At 44.3% G+C, this 12,589-nt stretch overlaps 1 protein-coding gene across 7 annotated transcripts in view; it reads left to right on the top strand.

Annotated features, from left to right (window-relative positions):
• Nucleotides 1–12,589, top strand: part of ppp1r9a (protein phosphatase 1, regulatory subunit 9A) — a 354,624-nt gene that overhangs the window by 307,960 nt on the left and 34,075 nt on the right. For 6 of the 7 annotated variants that reach the window (XM_041184446.1, XM_041184448.1, XM_041184451.1 and 3 more), the window contains 2 exons: nucleotides 5,178–5,261; nucleotides 11,916–12,114. In XM_041184446.1, the coding sequence (XP_041040380.1) occupies nucleotides 5,178–5,261; nucleotides 11,916–12,114 (283 nt within the window). The remainder of the gene's footprint in view (nucleotides 1–5,177; nucleotides 5,262–11,915; nucleotides 12,115–12,589) is intronic. The other variant, XM_041184450.1, reaches the window with a different exon arrangement.

A 12,589-nucleotide genomic window follows, 5' to 3' on the forward strand; every position in this document is an offset into this window, starting at 1 on the left:
TCCACCTGGTCCCACTCCCCTGCCTTATCCCCATAACCTTGTATATTCTCTCTCTTCAGGTAGCAATCCAATTTCTTTTTGAATACCTTGATCGAACCTGCCTCCACCACCCTGTCAGGAAGTTTGTTCCAGACTCCAACCACCCTCTGGGTAAAAAAAATCTTTTCCTCTAGGGTAGCATTTGAACCACAGAACCATAGAAAAGTTACGGCACAGAAAGAGGCCATTCAGCTCAACATGTCTGCATTGGGCAAAAGAGAGAAAAAAAAAACTAGCCACTCATTTTACTTCCTCTTTCCAGCACCTGGTCCATAGCCTTACAGGTTTTTTCTTATTAATCTACAAGATGTGGGCTTCGCTGGCTAGGCCAGCATTTATTACCCATTCCCAGTTGCCCTTGAGAAGGTGGTGGTGAGCTGCCTTCTTAAACCGTTGCAGTTCATATGGTGTAGGTACACCCACAGTGCTGTTAGGAAGCAAGTTCCAGGATTTGACCCAGTGCCAGTGAAGGAACGGCGATATATTTCCAAGTCAGGATGGTGAGTGGCTTGGAGCAGAACTCCCAGGTGGTGATGTTTCCATGTGTCTGTTGCCCTTGCCTTTCTAGATAGTAGCGGTTGTGGGTTTAGAAGGTGCTGTCTGAGGTCCTTGGTGAGTTGTTGCAGTGCATTTTGTACACACTGCTGCCACTGTTGGTTGGTGGTGGAGGGCATGAATGTTTGTGGAAGGGGTGCCAATTAAGCGGGCTGCTTTGTCCTGCAATGATGTTAAGCTTCTTGAAGGTTGTTGGAGCTGTCATCCAGGCAAGTGGAAAGTATTCCTGACTTGTGCCTTGAAGATAGTGGACAGGCTTTGAGGAGCCAGGAGGTGGGTTACTCACTGCAGGATTCCTAGCCTCTGACCTGCTTTTGTAGCCACAGTATTTATATGACTAGTCCAGTTCAGTTTCTGGTGAATGGTAATCCCCAGGATGTTGATAGTGGGGATTCAGCGATGATAATGCCATTAAATGTGAAGGGGCAATGGTTAGATTCTCTCTTGTTGGAGATGGTCATTGCGTGGCACTTGTGTGGCATGAATGTTCCGTGCCACTTGTCAGGTCTTGCTGCATTTGGACATGGACTGCTTCAGTTTCTGAGGAGTTGTGAATGGTGCTGAACAGTGTGCAATCCTCAGCAAACATCCCCACTTCTGAACTTATGATGGAAGGAAAGTCATTGATGTAGCAGTTGAAGATGACTGGGCCTAAGACACTACCCTGCGAAACTCCTGCAGTGATGTCCTGGAACTGAGATGACTTCCAACAACCACAACCATCTTCCTTTGTGCTACGTTACAGTACTTCAGGTCCAAATCCAGGTACCTTTTAAATGAGTTGAACATTTCAGCCTCAACCACCAATTTGGGCAGTGAATCCAGATGTCCACCACCCTCTGGGTGAAAATGTTTTTCCTCACATCCCTCTAATCCTTCTACCAATCACCTTAAATCTATGCCACCTGGTAATTGACTTCTCAGCTAGAAGAAACAGGTATTTCCTGTCTAACATGTCTAGGCTCCTCATAATTTTGCACACCTCTAAGTTACCTCTCAGCCTCCTTTGTTCTAAGGAAAACAACCTTGGCCTATGCAATCTTTCTTAATAGCTGCAATTTTCACCACTCTTGTAAATCTCCTCTGTACTCTGTCCAGAGCAATTATGTCCTTTCTGTAATGTGATGACCAAAACTGTACACAGCTGTGGTCTAACCAGCATTTTATACAGTTCCAGCATTACATGCCTGCCCTTGAGTCCAATAAAGGAAAGCATTCCAAATGCTTTATTTCCCACCTTATCCACCTGTCCTGCCACCTTCAGGGACCTGTGGACATGCACTCCCAAGGTCTCTCACTTCCTCAACCCTTCTCAAAACTCTCCCATTTATTGTATATTCCCTTGCTTTGTTTGCCCTCCCCAAATACATTATTTCATACTTCTCCGGAATGAATTCCATTTGCCACTTTTCCGCCCACTCAACCAAACCATTGATATCACTCTGAAGACAACAGCTGCCCTCTTCATTATCAACCAAACAGCTAATTTTTGTGTCATCTGCAAATTTCCCGGTCATGCCTCCCACATTTAAGTCCAAGTCATTAATATATACAACAAACAGCAAGGGCTATTTGGGGCCCCTGGTGAATTGTGGGGAAGTTGTTTGGGGTTGGGGGCTGTTGGGGGAGGTGCGCAGTGGAATAGAATGCAGTGAGTTAGACAGTTTCCCTACAAGTCAGGGAGGCCAGGGGCAGAAGTGGGTGAAATATTACTTAATAGGGTATCCAATAGTTGGGTGGGTGGGTGGGGTGCGAAGGGAGGGTGTGGTGTAAAGCTGCTTGTTGAAGGTGAGAATGCAAAGGCTAAAATGATGATCAGTTACTGGGTCAATAAATTCTTGAATGGAGAGGAGTACCCATGGGGTAGCGATGATACTCAGGGGTGGAGGTGATAGTCAGGGGTGCTGATAAACAAGTCCCAGAGTTCTCCAAGGGATAGGATGTACATCGCTACGTTGTTCATTATATGATGGCAAAAAGGGCAATGTTTGTGAGTGGGAATATGAACAACCCCCTTTAAGTTGCTTGGTTCTTTTGCGGGGCGTGGAGGAGAATATCAAGAGTTGAGATGCAGTGCTGCTCAATCAGCTGTGAAAGGTGAATAACCTCCACTGAGTGATGAAGGCAATGCGAAACTATTCAACAGGAAGGTGAGTCATACGTTGTTTAAGAGTACATGAATGAAAATGAGACTCATGGATCTGCCAAGCTTGTAATCAGATACCTTGCCTTATAAAAATCCGAGGGATTTGGGAGTCAGGCAGACCTCATGGATACAGTGTTGGGCAGAGACAGTAAGGGAGGAAGGCATTGAGAGTCAGTCAAGTAGGTGGAAAAGCAGATAACCCAGTGGCTTGGAGGGCCAAGGTAGTTCAGGAAGGTGATGATTGCATTGTAGGAAGGGTGTGAGAAAAATTGCAATGAAGACTTTTTCAGTCTTTGCTGGAACAGGGAACCGTTGGCCTGGTGAGGAGGCTGTGGATTCATGGAATCGGGGAGGCAAGAAAATTGACATTTACTTTTACACCTAATTACTTATCTTTTTTTAATTATCTGTACAACATAGCTGCTGGGCATGAGAACAGTGGTTCAGAGGAAAAAAAACTGGCTCTTCCTTTACGACCTTCCTTAAGACTCATCTCATTGGCTAACCTTTTATTCATTTAAGTTGTTATGATGAGCCTTGGGACTGTTTTTCTTTGTCAAATGCAGATTGTTATTTAAAAGCCTTCCCAAAGTTCTTGTATGGCTCCTTTATAATAACAACTAAAACTTATTTGCCCTTTTCATTGTCCTTTTGAATAATCAGTGTATCTTGGGAGTTGGGGAGAGAGGGTTTTAGTTATCAGAGATTTAATCCTGCAACTTGACATGGGCCAGAATTTTTCCATTGGCAAGTTGGGGGCAGGGCCTGCTCGCCAACGCGAAAATGACGCTGGATGACGTGGGGTGGTGGGGGGGTGGGGTTCGGGTGGCAGACAGCAAAATCAGCTGTCAGTCCACTGACCTGTCAATGGCCAAGTGAGGCCATTGACAGGGTAGTTAACCCTGTTTTCCTGCGGGAAACCCAGTCCAGCCTAGTTTACAAACATATAAAATTGATCTGCAGCAAAAGATTAGCTGTCCACCATGATGGCTAGGACATCATAACCGAACACTCCCTCCCACTGGCGGGATGAGGTTTCATGTCTGTTTTTAAAAAGTTTAATAAAGATTTAGTCATATTTATTAACATGTCCGATCTCGTGTGACATTGTCACATGAGGGGGACATTTTAATAATTTTTTTATTTTTCTATTTTCGATGTTTGTGAAGCTTTCACCGATCTCGCTGAGACAGCACTTAGTCTCAGGGAGATGAGCGCTCTTTCGCGCGCACGCACTTTGACAGTTGGGGAATATCCCCCTCCCGCCCCCCACCCCACACAGGAAGCACATAGCGCTTCCCATCGGCAGCCCATCCACTCAAAATGGCAGCAGCGACTGGCTGTCCACCCACCGCTGAGCCAGTCGGGCCCGCCCGCCCATCAAGGGCAAAATTCTGCCCCGGAGGCAGCCTCCCTGCAGCAGGCTGAGGGTTCACCGGAGCCAGAAGCTCCATGCACTACTGCCAAAGTCTGCATAAATAAAAGGCCACATTTGTGGCCAAAGCTGATATAACAGAGGGGTTTCCACTGTAGACTCCTTGGAGTGAGGGGCATCCCCTCTGCTCCGACAGATGTACTGACTTGTTCCCTCTTTTCCACTTCATTAACTTCCTTGTTGAGGTGCCCTTGCAGTCTTCAATCTGCAGTCAGTTTCCACCTCTCTTGGTGAGGCTGCTGAGGCTCCAGGACTACTGGCCTTCTAGGCCTGTGTGCAGCATGGACAGCCTGACTGCCATCCTTAATAGGATGGCAAGCGCAGAGGCAGCCAGTTAGGAGCCCACCTCTGGGGAGATTGCACCACTAGTCTTGCTGTTGGCAAGTGCAGGCTCAGGATCCCCATTTGGTCCTGACGACCAGGTCCTGATGCCTGCAGGAAAACCCAGTCCAGCCTAGTTTACAAACATATAAAATTGATCTGCAGCAAAAGATTAGCTGTCCACCATGATGGCTAGAACATCATAACCGAGCACTCCCTCCCCTTCCCCGTCGATCATCACACAAATGCACGTGTCCACACAAATACGGACATACAAACTTCTGCAGCCACGTAATTTCTTGAAAGCAAGTGAAAAAACAAGGGCCAGTAATGGATGAAATATCTTGGAAAATTCTTCTCTGACCCCTTTAGGTGATCGGATCGCATGGACCAGTGTTATCTATAAAGACACTTACCTTCTATATGATGAGCTCTTTGCTCTAGTCAAGAACCAATCCAGATCTCTCTAGTATTTGTTTTCTAGTTATATTTCAATTCCGAGAGTCTAAAAAAGCATTTTTTATTAAAAAAAAGCAAATATCAGTTTATTTTTCTTGCATGTAACTGTAATTTTGTAAAATTACTGAATTATTCATTGTACATCCTGAAAAAGGATAAATTCTCGTTCCATCATTCTTAAAACTAACATTAACGGTTAACTTATTTTGTAATTTATTGTAGGGTTCAGTCACAAAAAATATCTAGTAAAGGGAATAAACAAAAGGACAAAGAAAAAGAAACCAATAGACTCTCATCAGGAAGCAGGTATGCTGCAGTACTGTCCACCAACATCCCCTGTATTTAACTTGTGCACAAGCTATTTCATTCCATTTAACTGCAGGGATCTTTAATTTTTTTTGTGCAGCAGTTTAAAGAGGCTGACTTATACTAAGGCTTCATTGGAACCTCTTGGAGCTTAGAGGGAACATTACAGTTGACCAAGGATTTTGTTGCATTTTCACCTTTCAAGTTTTATAAAATTTTATAACATCTAATTCAAAAATGAAATTGCACTTTGGTCAAAAAAGTGGCACTGTCCAAATCCATGTAGGAAAGTTTTTCTGTTCTGACTTCTGCCCAGGCGGATTGTTTAATTCATGAGACAGTTGTTAAGGTGTTTGTGAGATAAAGGAGAGAAATTGGAAAAGTATTTTTGGAAGTTAATTCATTATTCATTCCAGACAATAATACATTTGAACCATAAACATTTTGGGCATAGCCAAAATACATACTTTCTTGCACCATCTACTAAACATTCCAAAAGTGGTTATTATCACTGTAGTAAGAGTCTTGACTGGATTTTCTTTTTGTGATTTAATGCATCTGAAAATTTAATTCTCATCTTCAATGCCTCTAAACTTTTCACATTGATAAAATAATGAACCATAGTTCTTGTGTTTTCATACTAACTAAATGTACTGGCGCTACCTAATCCATATAGAGGTGAATTTAGGGAGACTTTTATTCTTTCAAGGGTGTGGGTGTCACTGTTTAGGCCAGCATTTGTTGCCTATCCCTAATTGCCCTTGAGAAGGTGGTTGTGAGCTGCCTTCTTGAACCACTGCAGTCCATGTGGTATAGGTACACCCACAGTACTATTAGGAAAGGAGTACCCAGGATTAGATCAAACCTCAATCCAGTAACGTGGATCAGATAATTGTGCATTGTAGTTAATGTACCCAGTTCATGGCACTGCCCCTTTTCTACTCATTATTGTTAATGAACAAAACGCACAAGTGCCGTGGATCTGGTGGTCAGACATTCACTCACGGTTCTCTGATTTCCTCAAGTGACAATCAAGACTCTTTGCCTTGCAAAGTGTTATGATATAGCAGGTGATATTTACCAGACTGACCAGATCCACAAGGGAAACTTGGCTATGCTGTTACAATGATTTTGCAGTTTGTATTTATTACAAGAAAGCTTGTGCACTGAAGTCAGAAATAATGAGTCCGCCACCACTTTTAGAGATTTTGATGATTAAATTAAAACATTTATTAACAAAAGAAGAAAAAACTTACACAAGATTACAGTTATACAGTGATAACAGGTTCCAAAATTTCTACTTAACCAGATTCCCAGAAACACACCCCCTTTAAGGCTACAGTCCAGCAACATTACCACAAGCACCCACTGGACAATGGACTTCCAAAGACTTTTAACACAACTTTGGTTACTGGAACGGCAAACATCTTCAGGGTGGCTGGAGGAATTTCCCCAAGTCAGTTTTACACAGTCACCTTTCAAGATCTCACATGGCCGCACCTCACCCAGCCTTCCATCTTTCTTTATAAATATATTTCTCCCTTTTTGATCTGTTAATCCTATTGTTTCAACTTGCCTTTAGAAGTTACTTTTCCCAGAATATTAGAATCTTTCATGTTATCATTATGGCCAAGCACTTGGGAAAAATCAACATAATCACTTGTCCTTATTTATCTTGCCCAGTTTGTAAAAAGCTTCCATGTCCCTTTAAAAATCAAACACTTCTCCACTTATCTAAAAATGCAAATTCCATTCACACCATATCTGCTGACCTCACCTTAGCTTACTCATCTCTATTTCAAATGCCTGTTTTACACCTCACTAATTTGAGAATATAAACCTTGTAGTCTAATTGTCTCTAGCTTAATGAAGTAAACCGCACATACAGAACCATATACACACACATAAGCCTGCTTGTTGAATTTGTATTTATTTGTCAAGGAAGGGAAGGGAAGTGTCAGAGATGGACCATGTGAAAATGATGGAGGGGTGGAGATTGGAAGCAAAATTAATAAATTTTTCCAGGTCCCGACAAGAGCATGAAGCAGCACCGAAGTAATCATCAATGTACCGGAGAAAAAGTTGTGGGAGGGGGCTGGAGTAGGACTGGAACATGTGACTACCCATAGCCACACCTTTTATTTGGATGAACTGAGAGGAGTTAAAGGAGAAATTGTTCAGTGTGAGAACAGGTTCAGCCAGACGGAGGAGAGTAGTAGTGGATGGGGATTGTTTCCACCGATATCCATTAAAAGCCTACCGACTCCCACAGCTACCTCGACTATAGCTCCTCACACCCACTTCCTGTAAGGACGCCATCCCATTCTCTCAGTTCCTTCGCCTCCGTCGCATCTGTTCCGATGATGCTACCTTCAAAAACAGTTCCTCTGACATGTCCTCCTTCTTCCTTAACCGAGATTTTCCACCCACGGTAGTTGGCAGGGCCCTCAACCGTGTCCGGCCCATCTCCCGCGCATCCGCCCTCACACCTTCTCCTCCCTCCCAGACACATGATAGGGTCCCCCTTGTCCTCACTTATCACCCCACCAGCCTCCACATTCAAAGGATCATCCTCCACCATTTCCGCCAACTCCAGCATGATGTCACCACCAAACACATCTTCCCTTCACCACCCCCCTCGCCCCCAGGCGGCATTCTGTAGGGATCGTTCCCTCCGTGACACCTTGGTCAACTCCTCCATCAACCCCTACTCCTCAACTCCCACCTACAGCACCTCCCCATGCATACGGAAAATATGCAACACCTGCCCCTTTACTTCCTCTCTCCTCACCATCCAAGGGCCCAAACACTCCTTTCAATTGAAGCAGCGTTTCACTTGAACTCCCCTCAATTTAGTCTACTGTCTTCGTTGCTCCCAATGCAGTTTCCTCTACATTGGAGAGACCAAACGCAGACTGGGCGACTGCTTTGCAGAACACCTTCGGTCTGTCCGCAAGAATGACCCAGACCTCCCTGTTGCTTGCCATTTTAACACTCCACCCTGCTCTCTTGCTTGCTGCATTGTTCCAGTGAAGCTCAACGCAAACTGGAGGAACAGCACCTCATCTTCCGACTAGGTACTTTACAGCCTTCCAGACTGAATATTGAGTTCAACAACTTTAGATCTTGAACTCCCTCCTCCATCCCCACCCCCTTTCTGTTTCTTCCCCCTCCCTTTTGTTTTTTCCAATAATTTATATAGATTTTTCTTTTCCCACCTATTTCCATTATTTTTAAATCTATACCTTTTATGCCCTTTTAGTCTTATTTCACCCCACCCCCACTAGAGCTATCTGTACCTTGCTTGTCCTGCTATCCATTCTTAATTAGTACATTCTTTTAGATAATATCAGCACCTTCAACACCTCTTTGTTCTTTTGTCTGTGGCATCTTTTGGTTATCTGCTCCTATCACTGCTTGCTTGTCCCTACGACCACCCCTGCGCCCCACCACACTTCTCCCCCCACCCCCACCTTAAACCAGCTTATATTTCACCCCTCTCCTATTTTTACTTAGTTCTGTTGAAGGGTCATGAGGACTCGAAATGTCAACTTTGTTCTACTCAGCCGATGCTGCCAGACCTGCTGAGTTTTTCCAGGTATTTCTGTTTTTGTTTTGGATTTCCAGGATCCGCAGTTTTTTGTTTTTATTGGGGCAGCTCGCTCATATACACTGCACGCATACGCTGCACCCCAACCACAGTGGCCCATCTGAGGCATCCAGTGGCTCTTGTCCACACTACTAGTGATGAACCCCCAGAAGATAGTACAGCTGATCCCAACCCCTTCCCCCAATGGTCCCCTTGGACACATTCAGCGTCCATCACTTTGAATAGCACACGGGTCCTAGCGCCCATGGCAAGGAGGAGTAAATAGGCACATTGCCGATGCCAGCAGATGGGACTTGCCCAAAAGACCTTGAGGCACCCCTTCGACCATCTCATTACCATCAATATGACATGTATTGGAGTTCTGAGTATGTGTCTACCGGCCTCCCCTGCAGCTTGCCCCCAAACTACTCAAATACCACAGAAACCAACATATGCTGCGGAAAAGTCCTTCTCCTCCACCACTAAGGCTGATGTAAGCATTGTCAGTACCCATTTTCCCACCCAGCATGCGACAGATGCCCTATGTAGTAACAACAGCAATACGTGGTGGGGGAGGGAGGTGGGGGTGTGGGGTCAAAGGCTAAGGCTGCCTTTTGGGTCAAATGGCCAAGACAGACATGGTACTCACCCTCCCGGAGCACAGCAAATCATTGAATCATTTTCTGCACTGTGTGCCAGTGTGCCGGACGTCATCATGGGAACTTACAGCCTCACCCACCTCCCCTCACGACTGGCTGGTGACATGGGGACCTTCCTCCTCCAATTCTCAGGATACAGAATCTGACGCCGGTTTCCCACCTCTTGCAGGAGGACAGCAGGGCATGCATCCGAAAATCTGGGGGCACAGTCCCCCCCCAGCTGGCCTCGCCTGCAGCCTGCCCCCCTCCTCCTCCACCTCCTCCTCTGCCCTCCATGCAACATTTCTTGATCTCTGAGTGGCCATGGTGTACTGCTTCAAGCAGACTGCCTGGCCACTCTTTAAACAGGCTGCCGGCACCCCATTGGAACCGGCAGTCTGAGGCCGCCCACCCCTGCGACTATTTTCCTGTTCTCCACGGTGCAAATGGTAGCGCAGCCCATTTCACCAGCGGCAATCAGCCACCCCACCACCGAGTCAGTCGGACCTGCCTGACCGACGAACATAAAATTCTGGCCAATGTCTCGTAGTATTGTGTTTTTTTGGAACTGATATCACCACGTTGCAAATTAATCAATATGGCCTCCCTTTCTGTTCAGTAACAAAATAATCCGTCTCCCAACTCTCTTTTACCATTCTGCCTTTGTCACCAATTTTCCTCTTTTTGGCTAGTTCTTCCTCTGTACTTTTTGATTTTGCACTTGATTCTCCTCCTTTTATCACGCCACTTCAATACAAAGTGATCCATTACGTAATTCGGGGAAAATTAAATTACCAGCAAAAGTAACATAAAAAGCTCAACCTCCCACATCCACAGGTGTCATAACCAAGACGGTCTCCCAGGATAGAGTAATTTTGCTAACTATACCTGCGTACCTAGAATTTGTGGCGTGTGCCTATTGAACTGTAGCAGCACTTTGGACACAGAGGGAGCGCATGGCTCTCACAGCCAAATGTGTGCAATCAGCACGCACCTCACTTCACGTGCCCTTGCTTTGTGTGCATATCAGTTTAGTAATACCAGGAGGAAAGACCTATGTGGACGGAAACCAGCGGAATCTGGCAACCCTGTGTGTGGGTAACAAGCAACAAAACGCCTAGCGAGCCGCACTCAGAACCCTGATGGGCCACAGGTTGCCCACCACTGACAGACCAACCTGAGCACTGATTCAGTCACAGGCCAATTCACCACTGGCTGAGAGCTCTCCAAACCCAAAAAGCAGGCAGTGACACGTCTCAGAATTCTACAGCCAACCTGGAGTTCCTGTTCCCCTTGTTTGCAATGGAGCCATTCCATGATACCTCCTGTCATTGATGACATAAAGCTGGCGAACAGAGGGTGAGCTGATCCCAGCATCTGAGAAAAAGTTTTTTCAAAATATGAAATGCACACCTTCTCTATAAAAGGGAATGAGTACTTTGAATAAAAGTTCCACCCTTAAAATGTGAATATTATTTCACAACAAACTGACATAACAACCCAGTTTTGCTGCCATTGTGTTATGACACGGCAACTTGAAATCAGTCATGATCGTATTGAATGGCAGAGGAGGCTTGATGGGCTGTATCGTCTTCTCCTGCTCCTATTTCTTATATAGCATCCCTATAGCTCAGCATTGCAGTGTGCCTGCAAGGAAATGGAGCCACAGCTAACCATTGCATGTTCCACGCACATGCTACATGCTGATGTAGAATTGTAACTCTGTGCTGACCCAAACCTCGTGAAGATGGTTCACATGCCTTGGCAGTTCTAAGGCTTGCAGATCAACCTAATTTGTCTTTTTTAATGCAATGCTATTAAGAGCATAACTGTATTAGGGCACTTTTGATTACCAATTCAACATTACAGTTAATCCAGCATTCATTTATGGTGTCATTGGGTCTGATGCCACAGCTTCTAAACTGAGATATTGTCATCTGTCTTTTCAGATGCAAGGATCTCAGTAGGTGGGCACAGAGCATTTCCCATACAATCTGACCAGCCTCGCTAAAAGTCATCCTTTTATCTTCAGATGTGTCCAGTAGGGAAACTATTATTGGATAACCCATTGGTACCAGTAGTGATGTTGAGGGGTGGAGAAAATTCTGAACAATTAATTGCTTGATGAAGACTTAGGTGCCAGTAGAAAAAATATTAACAAAACTGGTCAAAGGTGATGGAAATATCAAGAATTTATTTGCCTGGATATTTTAAATCAATTGCTGCCACAGCTGATTCCCTAATAATCCTGGTGCCCAGTATACCAACATTTCGGAAAATAGCCTGCAAAATGGACATCACTTAGCTGTGTCTAAAAAAGTGGGGTGTGGTGCTCATCAGAGAGGGAATATTGTGTGCTGGTGCTTTGGAAAATATCAATAATCATGGATGCCTGTTTTCAATTCATTTTTGTGTTTTTATTGGCAGGATCTCCAAGGATACACTAGACAGTTTGGCAAGCAACATTTCAGTGGGGGAAACATCCTCCTCTGTCTCACCATGTGTACTTTTATCCTGGTTTGGAGAAAATGCTGGAGGATACAACTCTTCCAATAATATGCCATCCCCTAGCAGCTCAACAGAACCATCTTCTGAGAGCCTGAGTCCAGAAAAACAGAGACTTAAGGTAATTTGCTGCTTATTTTTTGTGTTTAAAATGAGAGATGAAGAGAGCATATTACTGAGTTTTATTGAGCAGAGATTAACATTTGATTGAACAATATTAGATACATTTTTAATGAACAGGAATATTCAATTTTATTACTTGATCGGTGAAAATTGAAGTTTACATTTGAGCTGGTGGATCAGGCTTATTTTTGGAATGAGGCAAATTATATTGATTATCCATTTCATTAACAAATCCAAATCTGAAGAAAAACTACTTGTCCCCTACTCACTAACCAAAAGTATCATTAAATATGTATTAACACAGAATCTCCTTGATTCAGCTTGCGTGGAAATTTGTCAATTATGTCATCAATCGTACCAACAGCAACTTAAACTGAAGTTTTTCAGAAATCTCAAAACATGCACTAATGTAAAAACTGGTATGAAAGAACTTGAAATCAGCATTCAGAATTCAAACACAGAATATACACTGT

Source organism: Carcharodon carcharias, chromosome 3 (genome assembly GCF_017639515.1).
Source record: "Carcharodon carcharias isolate sCarCar2 chromosome 3, sCarCar2.pri, whole genome shotgun sequence".
In the NCBI taxonomy this organism is placed as follows: domain Eukaryota; kingdom Metazoa; phylum Chordata; class Chondrichthyes; order Lamniformes; family Lamnidae; genus Carcharodon; species Carcharodon carcharias.